This window comes from Cervus elaphus, chromosome 13 (genome assembly GCF_910594005.1).
Source record: "Cervus elaphus chromosome 13, mCerEla1.1, whole genome shotgun sequence".
Classification (NCBI taxonomy): Eukaryota; Metazoa; Chordata; class Mammalia; order Artiodactyla; family Cervidae; genus Cervus; species Cervus elaphus.
The window spans coordinates 11,579,869-11,599,689 of record NC_057827.1 but is presented as its reverse complement, the minus strand read 5'-3'; the positions used below and the strand labels follow the sequence as shown (position 1 = coordinate 11,599,689).

Genomic DNA, 19,821 nt, shown 5'->3' with positions numbered 1-19,821 from the left:
CTGGGAAAGATTGAAGGCGGGAGAAGAAGGGGATGACAGGATGAGATGGTTGGATGGCATCACCAACTCAATGGACTCAATGGAGTCTACTCAATGAGTCTGAGTAGACTCCGGGAGTTGATGATGGACAGGGAGGCCTGGCGTGCTGCAGTCCATGGGGTCGCAAAGAGTCAGACACGACTGAGTGACTGAACTGAACTGAACTGAGCATAAGAGGTAGTAGAGAAATACATACTGAATGAATGAGTAAATGAATAAAACCCTGAAGAGAGATGGTAAAGACGTATGCAGAGAACAGAAGATTAAGAATTTTAGAAACACAAGCTCCTCAAGAGTAGAAGCTTCATCTGCTTTGTGCTGTGTCCCAGGGCCGAGACCTGGCACACAGGAGGAGCTCAAGAAACACTTACTGACTCACGGGAACCACTTCAGCAGGTCAAGCCACAGCCAGTCCGCTGAGTGTGCACTTGTCGAAGGGCAGGGCAGGCTCCTTTGCTCCTTTGTGCACTCATTCAGCGAGCATGCTGACTGTGCCCTGAGGTACTGTTTCACTCACACTACGAAAAGGTACTGTCACGCATTCTCTCTCATGGCAAGCTCCTGAGAGTGGGAATGCAACCTGAAGTAGGCTACTCCTCAGTCACCAGTACGGGCATAAAAAGAAAGGTTCCTTACCTCATGGCTGCTGGCATACGACTTTGCTTTCTCTTCAGAGAGGCGGAGTTTCTCTCGGGGAGGCTGGAACAGTGCTCTCTGAAGCAGCTGGTTTTGCAGTTTCTTTCTAGGTGTTATGCTGACAGCAGCAACAATTTCATCCAGGTGGTTGGATATGTGAGTTTCCTGTGATTCTTGCATATTTTTATATACATTACCCTCTAATTTTTAAATAAGAAAAACAAAAGTATTAATGATAATTTCCACCATTACTTTTAGAAATATATATTTTTCCTAGAAATTGAGGCTAGAATTTAAGAAAATTTCAATACTATACCCATGGCTTCTTTGAAACAATTAGCATCTATCCAAAAAGCTCCTAGTGGCTAGTACTAACTTCTTTCAGATGGATTTCAAGTTTTAACTAAATCAAACATTGTTTGTCTTATGTATGTATCATATGTGTACATATATATATATGTATGTTTATATACATACATATTGATGTATTTTATATATTATATACAACATATATATATATATATATGTCAGTAGGAATCAGCTGAGCTGAAACAACTCTCCAAGAGCTCAGATTAGATCTGTTGAACCCCAAGTAACTTTGAAATGGGAAAAAAATTACATGTTAAACTTTCACTTCCAGCTAAGATGAAGGGATGAGATTTATCCTCTTGTCTTAAGTAACCAACCAATCAACAAAAAACCTACCAAACAACAACAACAAAACAACCCATAGGCAAGAAGTGCATGAAATAATGGTTGTCAAAAGACAGGACATCAGACATGAGAAATGGAAAAATGAAACAAAGTGAGACGCGTGATTGCCCCAGCTTATTGCTCTGAAAAAGTTTCTGAATCATGCAGGGTAACCCAGAAGTTACCCTGTGGACTGAGTTGAGGAAATAGAGTTGAGCACCTGGGGAGACCAAGGAGGCTGGAATGCACAGAACAGATTGCTAGAGAGGACAGGGCTGCACAGAGAAGACCCCAGAGATTAGCATCCTCAAGAAAGGGGGGGAATACTGATAGCATGTGTGTAAGAAAACTACTTGAGTCTGAAGAAAGATTCCTCTAAGAAGATTGAAAGGAGGTATCTGGCGCTCACCAAGGCTGGCAGTGCCTGTTCCCACTGACCAGACTGGAAAAACTCATAATTCATGAGGCAGAGGGTAAAGTACTCAGAAACCTTTTATCTCAGTGTGTTAGTCACTCAGTCACGTCCGACTCTTTTGGACTGTCGCCAAGCTCCTCTGTCCATGGAATTCTCTAGGCAAGAATACTGGAGTGAGTAGCCATTCCCTTCTCCAGAGGATCTTCCTGATGCAGGGCTCGAACCTGGGTCTCCTGCATTGCAGGCAGATTCTTTACTGTCTGAGCCACCAGAGAAGACCTAAGAATACTGGAGTGGGCTGCTATTCCCTTCTCCAGGGGATCTTCCCGACCCAGGGATCAAACCTGCGTCTCCTGCATTACATCTGAGCCACCAAGGAAGTACTGGAGAATAATTAGCATAATAATCAGTAGTGGAGAATAGTTAGCCCTTGGGTGAGCCCTGCTTATATCTACTTAACGAACCAGGAAAGTAAGACCTAAAAGGATAAAACTGTTTCCAAGTAACTGTATGAGAGGGCAAAATTCAAGGGTGTTGATAGGAATACAAAAACAGCCAGCACTCAACAGGTTGAAATTCATAAACTTTAACATCCAAACAAAGATCACCAGGCATGCGAATAGGCATGAAAACAGCCCATAATGAGATGAGTCAGTAAAAACTGACCCAGATATTAAGTTAGCAGAGAAGAATAATAAGGGTTATATAATTGTATTCCATATGTTTAAAATGTTAACTATGTTTAAAAAGTTAACTAGAGACATGGAATATAAAAAGCCAAATTGAACTTTTACACATGAAAATTATATGTAAGATGAAAATATACTAGATGAGATTAATGGAAGATCAGATATTACAGATGAAAAGATGCATGAACTTGCAGATGTAATGACAGAAACCATCTTAAAAAATCAGTGAGCTGTGAAAGAACTTCAGCTTGCCTAATATATATGTAATTTCAATCCCTAAAGAAAAGTGGATTGTAGCGGGGACAGAAAAAAATGCCTGAAGATATAGTGGCCAAAATTTTTCCAAATTTAAGGAAAAGTAAAAAGTCAGAGATTTCAGGAGCTAAATGCACACTAAACACAAGAAACAGACAAAACCACACCAAAACACATTGTAACCAAACTGCTCAAAACCATGATAAAGAGAGAATCTTAAAAGCAGTCAGGAAAAAGAACATATTAGTATTTTTAAAAAGATGATGAAAGCAGGTTCATTGGAGGAAATAAAGCACATAAGAAGAGAACGAAGCAACATATTTAAAGTATGGAAAGGAAAACAACGTCAAGCTGAAATTCGATACCAGTGAAAATTATTCCAAAGTCAAAATCTGAAAGAATTCACCACCAGTAGATTTGCAGTCCAATGTTCCCAAGAAATATTAAGAGAAATCTTTTAAAAGGAAGAAAAATAAAAAAAAATAAAAAAAAAATAAAAGGAAGAAAAATGATAACAAATGGAAATCTAGATCTACACAAAGGAATTAAGAGCAATGAAAAATGATACTTACATGGACAAACAAGTAAGACTGTTTTCATATTACTTAAATCTCTTTAAAAAATAATCAACTATTTAAATAAAAAGTAATGTACTCCCTGGCTTATAAAATATATAAATGAAATCTATGAAAATAGTTGTGAAAAGGTTAAGAAAAAAATGAAAGGGAAGTCACTCAGTTGTGTCCAACTCTTTGTGATCCCATGGACTGTAGCCTACCAGGCTCCTCTGTCTATGGGATTTTCCAGGCAAGGCTAAGAGGAGAGGATGAAATTGTGAAGTTCTTATGCTATGAAGGTGTAATACTATGTATATGTGAAGTTCTTATGTATAAAGGTGTAATACTACTTGAAACAAGATAAAAATGTATAGTATAAACCCTATAGCAACCATAACATTTTTTTAAAAAGATAAGGAGTTACAGGTGACAGGTGACAACAAAGGAGATAAATATAGAGTCCCAAAAATAATCCAAAAGAAGAAAAGAGGAAAAAGGGAACAAAGAAGAGTTGGGACAAACAGCAAATACATAGCAAGATGATAGACTTAAATCTGACTGTAACAATAATAACATTAAATGTAAGTGATCTAATTAAGAGAACCAATTAAGAGAAAGACATTGACAGGATAGACAAAAATACAAGACGGAACAATATGTTGCCTATAAGAAATTCAAAGACATTAAGATTAAAAGTAAATGAAGAGAAAATAATCTGCTAAAATCAGTCAAAAACAAACTTGGAGTCTCTATATTAATATCAAAGTAGATTATACAGCAAAGAATATTACCATAATAAAGATCATTTCATTATGATAAAGGGTCAGTTAGTCAAGACGACATAACCATTCCAAGTGCCTGTATACTTAAAAATAATGTCAAAATATAAGATCTCAAACTGGTGAAACTGCAAAAAGAAATAAACAAATTCTCAATTATACTCAGATATTTAAATACCTGGTAAATAACTGATACACCAAGTAGGCAGAAAATCTGTAAAGAATATAGAAGACCAACTACATCATCAATCAACTTGATTTGGCATTTACTAGAACATTCTAGTTCTAGAAGTTGAGGGCAAGAGGAGAAGGGATGACAGAGGATGAGCTGGTTGGATGGTATCACTGACTCAATGTACACAAGTTTGAGCAAACTCATGGAGACAGTGATGGACAGAGAAGCCTGGCATGCTGCAGTTCATGGAGTTGCAAAGAGTTGGCCACAACTGAGCAACTGAATGACAATGAAGAACATTCTGACTGCCAAAGCACAGAATATCCATTCCTTTCAAGTGCACATGGGTCATAAAACAAGTTTTAATACACTTATAAAAATTCAAATCATACAAAGTATATTCTATGACCACAAAGGAAGTTATAAATCAATAACAGAAAGATATCTGGAAAATGTCCAAATACTTAGAAACTAAATAAGATTTTCCTAAAACAAACAAACCATGGGTCAAAGAAATCAAAAAGGATATCTGAAAATAGTTTAAACTGAAAGACTATAAAATGCAACATACAATAATTTGAGAATGTCCCTAAAGCAGTCATCATGGAGAAATTTATAGTATTAAATGTCTATATTAGAAAGTAAAGAAGTCTCAAAATCATGGTCTTAATTTTTATCTTCAGTGGCTAGAAAAGAAGAGCAAATTAAGCTCAAAATAAGCATAAAAATAATACACTATGGGAAACAGTGTGGAGATTCCTTAAAAAACTGGAAATAGAACTGCCATATGACCCAGCAATCCCACTTCTGGGCATACACACTGAGGAAACCAGATCTGAAAGAGACACGTGCACCCCAATGTTCATCGCAGCACTGTTTATAATAGCCAGGACATGGAAGCAACCTAGATGCCCATCAGCAGATGAATGGATAAGGAAGCTGTGGTACATATACACCATGGAATATTACTCAGCCGTTAAAAAGAATTCATTTGAATCAGTTCTAATGAGATGGATGAAACTGGAGCCCATTATACAGAGTGAAGTAAGCCAGAAAGATAAAGACCATTACAGCATACTAACACAAATATATGGAATTTAGAAAGATGGTAATGATAATCCTATATGCAAAACAGAAAAAGAGACACAGAAGTACAGAACAGACTTTTGAACTCTGTGGGAGAAGGTGAGGGTGGGATGTTTCGAAAGAACAGCATGTATATCATCTATAGTGAAACAGATCACCAGCCCAGGTGGGATGCATGAGACAAGTGCTCGGGCCTGGTGCACTGGGAAGACCCAGAGGAATCGGGTGGAGAGGGAGGTGGGAGGGGGGATTGGGATGGGGAATACATGTAACTCCATGGCTGATTCATGTCAATGTATGACAAAACCCACTGAAATGATGTGAAGTAATTAGCCTCCAACTAAAAAAAAAAAAAAATAATAATAATAAAATAACTAATAAAACTAGATTCACAAATCAATTAAATAAAAATAGAAAAACAGAGAAAAAATAAAGGAAACCAAAATCTGGTTCTCTGATACCATTAATGTTGATAAATCTCTAACCTGATTAATGAGGAAAAAAGATACAAATCACCAATATCAGAAATGAGAGCGATGAGATCAGTATGGATTCTACAAACATTAAAAGATTAATGTGGGAATGTTATAAACACTTATGCCAATAAATCTGACAACTGAATGGAAAAATTCCTGTGAGTGAAGTGAGTGAGTGAAAGTTGCTCAGTCATGTCTGACTCTTGCAACCCCATGGACTATACAGTCCATGAAATTCTCCAGGCCAGAATACTGGAGTGGGTAGGCTTTCCCCTTCTCCAGGGGATTTTCCCAACCCAGGGATCGAACCCAGGTCTCCCACATTGCAGGCGGATTCTTTACCAGCTGAGCCACAAGGGAAGTCCAAGAATACTGGAATGGGTAGCCTATCCCTTCTACAGTGGATCTTCCCGACCCAGGAATCGAACCAGGGTCTCCTGCACTGCAGGCAGATTCTTTACCAGCTGATCTATCAGGGAAGCCCAAAAGTTCCTTTAAAGACACACAATACCATAGTTCACTCAAGAAAAAATAGATACCTCAATAGTGCTATATTTATTAAAGAAACTGAATTTGTATTTTAAAAATCTTACAAAGAACAAATAAATAAAAATCTCCAGGCCTAGATGGCTTCAACAGTAAATTCTGCCAGATGTTAAAGGAAGATATAATACCAATTGCATACAACCTCTTCCAGAAAATTTAAAGTAATAATATTTCCTAACTCACTCTATGAGACCCTGATATCAAAAGAAGACAAATACAAGAAATGAAAACTTTAGATCAATGTGTCTCAGGAACATAGATGCAAAAATTTAAAGCAAAATTAGCAAGTTAAATTCAGTAATAACTAAAAAGGAAAATACATCATGACCAAGTAGACTTTATGTCAGAAATGCAAGATTGACTTAACATTCATAAAAAAGTCAATGTCATGTTGATGTTTGGTAGAAACCAACACAATATTGTAAAGCAATTATCCTTCAATTAAAAATACACAAATTAAAAAAGAAAGTCAACATGAAAATTAAAAAAAAGCAGTCAATGTAATTCATTATATAATGAATGAAAAAAGGAAAACTGCATGATCATCTTGATCAGCATGCAAAAACAACTTGACAAAGTCTAATACCCATTTCTTTTTTACAGTTGAATTTTTTTTCTTATTTGTTTAATCAAAATATGATTGACTTACAATATTAGCTTCAGACTTACAATACAATGATTTAATATTTTTATACCTTACATTACATTTAAAGTTAATATAAGATATTGGCTATAGTCTCTGTGTTGTACAATACATTCTTCTAGCTTATCTATTTTATTTAAAAGTTTTAAAATTTATTTTTAATTGCAGAATAATTGCTTTACAATGTTGTATTGGTTTCTGCCTTAATCAATATGAATCAGCCATAAGAATACATATGTCCTGTCCCTCTTGAACCTCCCCTCCCACCTTCCATTCCACCCCACCCCTCTAGGTTGTCACAGAACACCAGGCTGAGCTCCCTACATCATACAGCAAATTCCCACCGGCTATCTGTTTTACATATGATGATGTGTATGTTTCAATGCTACTCTCTCAGTTCGTCCCACCCTGTCCATCCTCCACTGTGTCCACAAGTCTGTTCTCTATGTATGCATTTCTATTGTTGCCCTACAAACAGGTTCACCAGTACCATTTTTTCTAGACCCCATATATGTGCATTAATACACGATATTTGTTTTTCTTTCTGACTGACTTCACTCTGCATAAGAGGCTCTAGGTTAATTCACCTCACTAGAAATTTATTCTTCTAGTGAATGACTCCAATTCATTCTTCTTTATGACTGAGTAATATTCCATTGTATATATGTACCATAACTTCTTTATTCTAATATCCATTTCTGATTAAAAAATCTTAACAAAATAGGGATAGAACTGTACTTCCTCAACCTGATAAAGAGCATCTATGAAAAATCTACAACTAAATTAGTGAAAAACTGACATCTCTTCCCCTAAGAACTGAAACAAGATAAGGAGGTTCCCACTCAACACTTCTATTTAACATTGTACCAGAGTTTCTAGCTAGTGCAATCAATAAAGAAAAAGAAATAAAAGGCAACCAAATCATAAAAAGGAAAAAGGAAAACTATCTTAAGTCACAATAGTATACCTCTATTATCATTTATACAGAAAATCTGATGAACTATGAAGAAAATCTCCTAGAATTACTGAGTTGAACAAAGCTGTAGGTTATAAGAGAACTATACAAAAATTATATTTCTATGCATTAGCAAATTGAAATTAAAATAAAATACTATATGCAGTAGCATCTCAAAATATGATATAAAGAATAAAGCTGCAGTATTCATTTAAAGATGAATATAATGATTTGTACAATAAAAACTGCAAAACATAGCTGAGAGAAATTAAAGAAGACATAAATATTTACCATGCTCATGGGTTGAAACACTCAGTATTGTTAAGATGTCAATTCTCCACAAGTTGATAGATTAAAAGACTTCCCGATTCAAGTCCTTGCATATTTTTTGAATAAGAAATAAAAAACTGTTTCTAAAATTCACATAAAAATGCAAGGGACATAGAATACCCAAAAAACTTTGTAAAAGAACAAAGTTACAGGACAAACACCACTTTTTGTCAAGATTTATTATAAAGCCACAGTAACAAAGGGAGTTTGGTATTGCTGTCAAGACAGACAAATAGATGAATGGAATAGAAAGGAGAGTCCAGAAATGGATGCTCACAAATAAACAACTGATTCTTGACAAAGCTGTAAAGGCAATTTATTGGAGAAAGAATAGTCTATTCAACAAATGATGCTATAACAACTATTCAACAAATGATGCTATAACAACAACATTCCACATGAATGTTCACATGTAGAATCAAAACAAAACAAAACAAAAATCTTTGATCCATACCTCACAGCATGTACAAGAATTAACTCAACATGAAATATAGACCTCTACAAGAAAATGTCTGTGACCTTGGACTAGGCAAAGATTACCTAGATATGACGCACAAAAATTCATAAAAAGAACAAAAATGACAAATTGGACTTAAAAATTAAAAATGTCTGCTTTTTGTAAGAAACTGTGAAAGATGATGGAAAGACAAGTTATAGGCTGGGAGAAAATATTTACAAAATATGTATCTAATGTAGGACTTGAATCTTGAATATATAAAGAATTCTCTAAATTCAATAATAAGAAAACAAACAGCTTACTATAAAACAGGCAAAATATTGTAACAGATATTTCAAACATACATCAATGACAAATATGAAAATGAAAAGCTGTTCAACATCATTAGTCATTTTTGTTGTTTAGTCATTCAGTTGTGTCCAACTCTTTGCAACCCCAGGCACCAAGTTCCTCTGTCCAGGTGATTTCCCAGCAAGAATACTGAAGTGGTTTGCCATTTCCTTCTCCAGGGCACCTTCCTGACCCAGGGTTTGAACTTTCATATTCTGCATTTGCAGGAGAATTCTCTACCACTGAGGCACCAGGGAAGCCCAACTAGAGAGCTACTTAGATATAAAAATTAAAGAAGGAGGACAATCAAAACCAACTCTTGACATTTTCATCCTGAGACTCTAGAATAGGGCTTGGCACATTTTGACAATGGGACAAATCCTGCCCAGTCTGTTTTTGTAACTAAAGCTTTATTGGAACACAGCCCTGCTTATTTACTTACATGCTGTCTAAGGCTGCTTTCACAACACAACAGCAGAGGTGAATAGCCTGTAACAGAAACCTTATGGCCCTCACGGCCTAAAATATTTACTATTGGTCCATTCACAGAAAAAGTTCTGTTGTTATTGTTCAGTTGCTCAGTAGTTTCCAACTCTTTGCAACCCCAAGGACTGTAGCACGCCAGGATGCCCTGTCCTTCACCATTTCCTGGAGCTTGCTCAAACTCATGTCCATCGAGTCGGTGATGCCATCCAACTATCTTGTCCCCTGTCATCCCCTTCTCCTCATGCCTTCTATCTTTCCCAGCATCAGGGTCTTTTTCAATGTGCTAGCTCTTTGCATTAGGTGGCCAAAGTCCTGGAGCTTCAGCTTCAGCATCAGTCCTTCCAATGAATATTCAGGGTTGATTTCTTTTAGAATGGACCGGTTTGATCTCCTTGCAGTTCAAGGGACTCTCAAGAGTCTTCTCCAACACCACAGAAAAAGCTTACCAACATTTAAAAATAGTGATATCATGAATAGAAGTTGTGAGATAGAGGGCAATCACCCTTTTGATAAGACAATCAATTTGGTCTCAGCCAGACTGAATTTGAGGTTAAGGAAGAAAGTTTATGTATAATATCCAATTTAGTAGTTAGAAGCAAGCCACTGGTTATGAATGACACCTTTTTGAAGTTAAGTTTTTCCTTTCCTTAAAAAATTATAACTTATTCTATTGTTGTTCAGTTGCCCAGTCATATCCAACTCTTTGCGACCTCATGAACTGTGGCACTCCGGGCTTCCCTGTCCTTTACTATCTCCCAGAGTTTGCTCAAACTCATGTCCATTGAGTCAATGATGTTATCCAACCATCTCATCCTCTGTAGCCCCCTTTTCCTCAATGCCCACTTTCAAATAAGATTTGAGATGGGCTAGAGGCAAGTGTTGAAACAGTTAGTCTGAATATAGACTATATCTATATTTTATAGTTTACACCAAGGTAAAGTTTGCCCACTCCTTAATCCATAATAGAGTTTTACATTTTCACCAAAAAGGAAGTAGGAGCTTTTCTTTTTTTCATAAAGCAATATAGAATGAAGACATCAAACACAGAAGGAAAGAACTAGCCTAAGGTCAGACTATGAGAAAGATACAGATGAACTATAATCTTGGACAACTTCTTATCCCTGGGTAGCCCTTCAAAATGTGAAAAGCCAATCTTTCAGGTTCAACATCTAAGCTTTGCCTAAACCACACAGTACAGAGGCTCAGATTCTAAGATGCTGGCTGACTTTTTCTTATAATAAGCTCTTGCTCTATTGGCAAGACAAGATAACCAATTCCATAGGTGCTGTGGTCTAGACAAAGAGCTGAAGCTTGAGATGGGGAATCTGAGACTCCAGAACCTCTGCTGACCCAACTACTTATGGAATGTGAGAAATACTAATAACAGATATTTATGTAATTCTTTGCAGCCAAAGATGGAGAAGCTCTATACAGTCAGCAAAAACAAGACCGGGAGCTGACGGTGGCTCAGATCATGAACTCATTGCCAAATTCAGACTGAAATTTAAGAAAGTGGAGAAAACTACTAGACCATTCAGGTATGAACTAAATCAAATCCCTTATGACTATACAGTGGAAGTGAGAAATAGATTTAAGGGACTAGATCTGATAGACAAAGTGCCTGATCAACTATGGACGGAGGTTTGTGATATTGTACAGGAGACAGGAATCAAGACGATCCCCCCAAAAAGAAATGCAACAAAGCAAAATGGCTGAATGAGGAGGCCTTGCAAATAGCTGTGAAAAGAAGGGAAGCGAAAAGCAAAGGGGAAAAGGAAAGATAAACCCATTTGAATGCAGAGTTCCAAAGAATAGCCAGGAGAGATAAGAAAGCCTTCCTCAGAGATCAATGCAAAGAAATAGAGGAAAACAACAGAATGGGAAAGACTAGAGATCTCTTCAAGAAAATTAGAGATACCAAGGGAACATTTCATGCAAAGATGGGCTCAATAAAGGACAGAAATGGTAGGGACCTAACAGAAGCAGAAGATATTAAGAAGAGGTGGCAAGAATACACAAAAGAACTATACAAAAAAGATCTTCACGACCCAGATAATCACAATGGTGTGATCACTCACCTACAGCCAGATATCTGGGAATGTGAAGTCAAGCGGGCCTTAGGAAGCATCACTATGAACAAAGCTAGTGGAGGTGATGGAATTCCAGTTGAGCTATTTCAAATCCTAAAAGATGATGCTGTTAAATGCTGCACCCAATACGCCAGCAAATTTGGAAAACTCAGCAGTGGCCACAGGACTGGAAAAGGTCAGTTTTCATTCCAATCCCAAAGAAAGGCAATGCCAAAGAATGCTCAAACTACTGCACAATTGCACTCATCTCACATGCTAGTAAAGTAATGCTCAAAATTCTCCAAGCCAGGCTTCAGCAATACGTGAACCGTGAACTTCCAGATGTTCAAGCTGGTTTTAGAAAAGGCAGAGGAACCAGAGATCAAATTGCCAACATCCGCTGGATCATCGAAAAAGCAAGCTTCTTGAGAAACCTATATGCAGGTCAGGAAGCAACAGTTAGAACTGGACATGGAATAACAGACTGGTTCCGAATAGGAAAAGGAGTACGTCAAGGCTGTATATTGTCACCCTGCTTATTTAACTTATATGCAGAGTACATCATGAGAAACGCTGGGCTGAAGAAGCACAAGCTGGAATCAAGATTGCCAGGAGAAATATCAATAACCTCAGATATGCAGATGACACCACCCTTATGGCAGAAAGTGAAGAAGAACCAAAGAGGCTCTTGATGCAAGTGAAAGAGGAGAGTGAAAAAGTTGGCTTAAAGCTCAACATTCAGAAAACTAAGATCATGGCATCTGGTCCCATCATTTAATGGCAAATAGATGGGGAAACAGTGGAAACAGCGGCTGACTTTATTTTTCTGGGCTTCAAAATCACTGCAGATGATGATTGCAGCCATGAAATTAAAAGACACTTGCTCCTTGGAAGGAAAGTTATGACCAACCTAGACAGCATATTAAAAAGCAGAGACATTACTTTGTCAACAAAGGTCCATCTAGTCAAGGCTATGCTTTTTCCAGTGGTCATGTATGGATGTGAGAGTTGGACTATGAAGAAAGCTGAGCATTGAAGAATTGATGCTTTTGAACTGTGGTGTTGGAGAAGACTCTTGAGAGTCCCTTGAACTGCAAGGAGATCCAACCAGTCCATCCTAAAGGAGATCAGTCCTTGGTGTTCATTGGAAGGACTGGTGTTGAAGCTGAAACTCCAATACTTTGGCCACCTGATGTGAAGAGCTGACTCACTGGAAAAGACCCTGATGCTGGGAAAGATTGAGGGCAGGAGGAGAAGGGGATGACAGAGGAGGAGATGGTTGGATGGCATCACTGACTTGATGGATATGGGTTTACGTAAACTTCGGGAGTTGGAGATGGACAGGGAGGCCTGGTGTGCTGCGGTTCTGCAATAAGGGTGGTGTGATCTGCATGTCTGAGGTTATTGATATTTCTCCTGGCAATCTGGATTCCAGCTTGTGTTTCATCCAGCCTGGCATTTCACATGATGTACTCTGCATATAATTTAAATAAGCAGGGTGACAATATACAGCCTTGATGTACTCCTTTCCCGATCTGGAACCAGAACAACAGACTGGTTCTAACTGTTGCTTCTTGATATGCATACAGATTTCTCAGGAGGCAGGTAAGCTGGTTTGGTATTCCTGTCTCTTTAAGAATTTGCCACAGTTTGTTGTGATCCACACAGTCCAAGGCTTTGGCATAGTCAATAAAGCAGAAGTAGGTTTTTTCTGCTACTGCTGTTGAGAGAGTAATGGCAACTGGCAACTGGAGAGTGCATCCTGCCTCCAGGAGCAGTTGCCTTTTCCCCCTGCTACCCCACCTAATGGTTTCCTGTGGTGACATAGGCCCAGTGTTCACAAGTGTTAGGGGTTTTCAAAGGAAGCCAGAAATCCAGAAATCTAGATCTTTATGTGAAACTACTGATTTTTAAATATGGCTCAATTTTTTAACTGGCCAGAAAGGAAAAAGGAAAAAAAAAAAAGGGTAAACGGGGTTAGATTCAGATTGTATCTTCTGTTTTAAGGATTTAATAGTAAGAGAGAGCATGAGAAAAAACAAAAGTTGAGAACAAAAGAAAGAAAAAAAGGAAAGTCAATTTCAAAGTTTAACACTGGGTTCAGAGGCCCAGACTAGCAAATACCACAAGGCATTTTTTTTTTTTTTTTTTTTACCACAAGGCATATTATGTGTAGAGCTTTTAAAATTTAATCTCTGCCTCCTCTAAACTTCCCCAGTGTCTCAGATGGTAAAGCGTCTGCCTGCAATGCGGGACACCCAGGTTCAATCCCTGGGTTGGGAAGATGCCCTGGAGAAGGAAATGGCAACCCACTCCAGTACTCTTGCCTGGAAAATTCCATGGACTGAGGAGCCTGGTAGGCTACAGTCCATGGGGTCGCAGAGTTGGGTACGACTGAATGACTTCACTTTCACTTTCTCCCCTAAACAGAAGAAAGTGTGGTAAAATTTGCTCAAGATGTTCTATTTTCTGATTATGAAAATGTGATTACTTTCTAATTACCTAAACCTAAATTCTTAGGTTTACAAAACAAAAGTATTTGACTGCTGCTACTACAGATTGTGATCAATGAAAGGATGGATGATAAAGTGGGAAACAAAAATTATTACAAGACCAGGGTTCTGATTCTGGCTGTGCAACATAGGACAAGTAATTGAGCATCACTCAACTTCATCGACCTCATTTATAAAACAGGGGTAAACATACCTGCCTCTGTACCTCACATGGCTGTGGTAAGGGCCACGTGAGATAAAATATGTGACAATATAAAGAACATCAGTTCAGTTCAGTTCAGTCACTCAGTCGTGTCTGACTCACTGGAAGGAGTGATGCTGAAGCTGAAACTCTAATACTTTGGCCACCTAATGCAAAGAACTGACTCACTAGATAAGACCCTGATGCTGGGAAAGATTGAAGGTGGGAGGAGAAGGGGACAACAGAGGATGAGGTGGATGGATTGCATCACTGACTTGATGGACACGAGTTTGAGCAAGCTCCAGGAGTTGGTGAAGGACAGGGAAGCCTGGTGTGCTGCAGTCCATGGGGTCACAAAGAGTCGGACACGACTGAGTGACTGAACTGAACTGAACTTCTCTCTATTGGCTCCTAGACACAGAAATAACAAAGTAGCTGCCATTTGTCATGTCCCTTGTTCTGTTGTTTTTCTCATGGTAGAAGAATAAGTATTTGTATCTATACCTCTCTTTCAAAGTGCATGGCTGACATAAAAGGATGTGATTTTCAAAACATCTGATTATGATGCTAGTATTTTATAATAATAAGACAGAAATGACACTGCCATTAAACTATGACTTACCATCAGTTGTAACATGCACTCCAGTTTCAAAGATGTTTAAATGCCAAAAGAAATATGCATCTCCGAATCAATGAAATGAGGAATGTTACTTGCCTGCCTTCTGAAAGCATTTCAGTCAGTGACCTTGTAGCAGTGGTCCCACATGGGACCTAAGGTATAAGGGGCCTTTCCCTCCCTGGCTCCTGCCTGCACACTCCACTGAGACAGATGCTAGCTAGAATAGTCCCACTCAGCAATGGGTTGGGGGACTCTGGTGGGACCCTCTCCCAAGCAAGTGAGCAACTGTCAACCAGCAACCAGTTAACAGCCCTGTTCTGCCATTGCTCAGGGCCACTGAAGGCCCCTTCCCCCTTCCTATTGTTATATACAACCCTGTATAATTCAGGATTATGTTCAGAAGATAATTCAGGAACAATCCTGAATCCTGACTGAGATAAGATGGTTTTTGGGAGACTTGAGTCTACCATCTCCTCTTTCTGCTAACCTTTTGATTAAAGTCATCATTCCTTGCTCCAACAACTCGTCTCTCGATTTATTAGCCTGTCATGCATCGAGCAGAACGAGCTTGGGCTTGGTAACAATCTTGCTTTCAATATGTGTGGCACCATACAATAACACCTTTAGCACAAAGACACATTTTTCAGTTCACTTACTTTGAGCTACACGTTTATCATCAGTCACTTTTCTTTTCTTTCTAATAGCCATAGCTGGGATTTAAATTTTCATTAGAAATCAACCTAGGCCTACACACTGACTTCCCAAATCTCTTAATCCATTGGCCCACAACTCTCAGACAGACATACCCAATCAATTGATGCTATTCCTTCTGCCAGACCTGCCCAGTAGAATGCTGAAGCACATGATCAACACCAGATCAAAGTGAGAGGAAGTAGAGGTCTGAAGTGGGGATTCAGTCTTCCATTTCCAAAAGGTGATGTTCAAAAATTTAATAACTGGCATAGCAGGAGGACCAATCAATCTGTATAGATGACAATGATGTTGGAGTTAGCTGAGTTCTGAATGTCCCCCGCTGTCCCAGGTGTTAGCCTTCAGGTGCTGACAGGTGGGGAGTTGTAGGGAGGCTGGAGAAGAGGCAGGAGGCTCTCTCAGGGTACTGGCTCTTAGGAAATAATAACCACTATGACTGTATGAGAGTGTACTAGTTGAAAACCAATCTTGCCCATATGTTAAGCTGCAGTATCAAAAAGCTGTGAAATAGGAAAAGATCCCATAAAGATACAGAATACCAAAACTGAATAAAATGGAAACAAAATCTAAATAGAATTATAACAAACAAATAAATTGGTAACTGAAAATATTTACATAAAGTTAAACCTATGCCCAGATAGCTTCAGTTGTAAATTCTACTAAAACTTTCAAGAAAATAATAACGTGTATCTTTTGCAAGCCTCAGAAAGAAAGGGAACGGAAGCCTTTCCAGCTTATTCTATGAAGCCACTATTATAGAATCAGGAAGCCACTTCCTGATACCAAGGCCAGACAAAGACAACACACAAAAACAACAAACCAATAATGCTTGATAAATATGAACACAAAAAGTCCTCAACAAAATATATGCAAAGCCAAATCTAGGGACATATAAAAAGGATTACAAGCTATGACTGAGGGAGATTCATCCTGGGAATGTAAGGTTTGCTTAACATCTGAAATCATAATGTAATATACCATATTTTAAGAATAGATGGGAAAAAAACTGCATGATCATCTTGATAGATGAAGAAAAATTATTTGGCAAAATCTAACATCCATTTACGACAAAAACTTCTTCAACCTGATAAAAGATTTGATTTTCAAAACTTAAGGTCAAACGTCACACTTAATGGTGAATGTTTGCATGCTTTCATCCCAACGCTGGAGACAAGGCAAGGATGTTTGCTCTCACCACTTGTATCCAAGATTGTAATAGATGTTCTAACCAGTGCGATAAGGCAAGAAAAAGAAACAAAAGGTATGCAGATTAGAAAGGAAGAAATAAAACTTTATTATTCAATGATATGATCCTATATGTAGAAAATCTTAAGGGATTCATACAGAAAAACAAAATAAAAAACAAAACAAAAACTACTAGAAACTATGGAACAAATTCAGCAAGGCTGTAGGATACAAAAGAAACAAGAATTGTATTTCTATCAATCTAAAAATGAAATTAAGAAAATATTTTCATTCACAAAAATAGCATCAAAAAAGAAAAAATATTTAGGGATAAACAAAGAAAAACGTTTGATTTAACTTTTTTGATTAAAAAATTTTTTTTTAATTTTAACAAAAAATACAAGACTTTTTACACTCAAAAACATTACTGAAAGTAGTCAAAAAATATTAAATAAATGAAGAGATGTTGCATGTTTATGGACTAGAAGCCTTAATAACACTAAAATAGCAATATTTTCCAAATATTGATCTATACATTTAACGCGATCTTTATCAAAATTCCAGCTGCCTCTTGCTGCCTCCTAGAATCTGACCTTAAATTCATATGGAAATGTAAGAGACCTAGAAGCTAAAATGATCTTGAAAAGAACAAACTTGGAGGAATTATATTTCCCATTAAAAAAAATTACTACAAAGCTAAAATAATCAAAAGTGTGGTGCTGACACAGAACTGACATAAAGTTCAGTGGGATAGAGTGGAGACCCACTCCCCCCCACCCCAACTCGGGCATTCCCAGGCCCCTTGGCTGTGTCTCGTGACTGGGGAGCCTGATGTGGGGCCTAGGACCTTCACAACAGTGCAAGGACTTCTTTGATATCATTGTTCTTCAGTTTGTGGGTTGCCCACCTAGCGGGTATAGGATTTGATTTTATAGTGATTGTACCCTTCCTACTGTTTTGTTGTGGCTTCTCCCTTGTCCTTGGATATGGGGTATCTTTCAAACTCATAGCCCCCTCAGAGTAGGTCCCCATGGAGAAGAGACCATGCTGCCTGCTCATGGGAGGGGCTGGCAGTTGGGGTGGCGAAGGTCCCACTGCCAGGCCCAGCGCCCCTGACCTGTATGCCCAGTGTGTGTCTCGGGCCGGGTTGCCAGCCTCCTCCCGCAGGAACAGGCCTGTGGCAGAAGCTGTACCTGGGAGGCACCTGGCTCCAGAGACCTAGTTTTGTTCTGTGACTCTCGATAAATGGCCATACTGCCAGAAAAAAAAAAAAAAAATTTTCAATGGGATAGAACTGAGAATCTGGTTAATAAACAGTTACATTTACTGTCAGTTATTTTTTGAAAAGTATGCCAAGATAAAAAATTCAGAAGAGACTAGTCCTCTAATCACTGGCACATGCCAGAGAACTGAGCTGGAGCCTTACATCATACCATATACAAAAGTTAACTCCAACTGGGTCAGAGACATAAAAGGAAGAGCTCAAACAATAGAAAGTTCATAGAACAGGAAACTATGTATACGCTTGGGTTAGGCAAAGATCTTAGAACACCAAAGACACAAGTGAAAAAAGGAAAAAATAGACAAATAGGGCTCCAACAAAATTAAAGCTTATTGCTCTAAAAGACAACCCATGAAATGGGACAAAATATTTGCAAATATGTCATATGTCTAAAAAAGGAGTTTATTCAAAATACACTTACAACTCAATAATAAGACAACAAATAACCAAATTTATAAAATAGGCAAAAAATCTGAATAGATACCAAAAAAGATGTATGAATGGCCAATAAGCACGTGAGACCATTATATCTTCTTCCAGAGCACCAAAATTGCAACTGGCTGTTGAACAACCATCCACAGGAAGACACTGGAACCCACCAAAAGAGATACCCCACATCCAAGGTCAAAGGAGAAGCCACAACAAAACAGTAGGAAGGGCACAATCACTATAAAATCAAATCCTATACCTTCTGGGTGGGAGACCCACAACCTGGAGAACAATGATATCAAAGAAGTCCTTGCACTGTTGTGAAGGTTCTAGGCCCCACATCAGGCTCCCCAGCCGGGAGATGCAGCCAAGGGGCTGGGAATGCCCAGGGAATCTGATTTTGAAGGCCAAGTGGGATGTGACTCCAGGACCCCCCACAGGACTGGGGGAAACAGAGACACCACTCTTGACAGACATAAACCAAACTTTGTGCACACCAGGGCTGAAAGGAAAGGAACACGGATCCCACAGGAGACTGAGCCAGACCTACCTGTGAATGCTTGAGGGTCTTCTTCTGAGGTGTGTGTTGGCAGAGACCCACCACGGGGACAGGGGAACTGGTAGCAGTGTTCCTAGGAGATGTGTCTCAGTGTAGATTCTCTTGGAGGTTGCCAATAGCCCTACAATAGAGCCTGTAGACTCCAGGACTGGGTCACCTCAGGCCAGATAACAAACTGGGAGGGAGCACAGCCCTACCCATCAGCAGACAATTGGATTAAAGTTTTACTGAGCAAGACCCAGTTTTCCACACAGCCAGTCCTTCCCATCAGGAAGTTTGCACAGGTCTCTTATCCTCATCTACCAGAGAGGAGACAGAAGAAATAAGAACTACAATCCCAGCAGTCTTCAGAACTAATACAACAATCACAGAAAGCTAACTAAAATGAGAAGAAACAGGGTCATATCACAGATGAAGGAATAAGATAAATCCCCAGAAAAACAACTAAATGAAGTGGAGATAGGCAACCTCCCAGAAAAAGAATTCTGAATAATGATAGTGAAGATGATTCAGGATCTGGGAAAAAGAATGGAGAAGATGCACATGTTTACCAAAGGCTTAGAAGAACTAAAGAATAAACAAACAGAGATAACAATGCAATAGAAGGAATCAATAGCAAAATAACTGAGGCAGAAAGACAGATAAGTGACCCGAAAGACAGAATGATGAAAAACAATGCTACGAGACAGAATATAGAAAAAAGAACAAAAAGAAATGAAGACAGTG

General features: G+C 38.4%; 1 protein-coding gene across 8 annotated transcripts in view; it reads right to left on the bottom strand.

The window, feature by feature from the left end:
* Window positions 1-19,821, bottom strand: part of TTC23 (tetratricopeptide repeat domain 23) — a 143,911-nt gene that overhangs the window by 103,315 nt on the left and 20,775 nt on the right. For 7 of the 8 annotated variants that reach the window (XM_043922537.1, XM_043922530.1, XM_043922532.1 and 4 more), the window contains one exon: window positions 676-875. In XM_043922537.1, the coding sequence (XP_043778472.1) occupies window positions 676-855 (180 nt within the window). In that variant the 5' untranslated portion in view covers window positions 856-875. Of the gene's footprint in view, window positions 1-675; window positions 876-15,735; window positions 15,888-19,821 lie in introns of those variants that run through there. The other variant, XM_043922536.1, reaches the window with a different exon arrangement.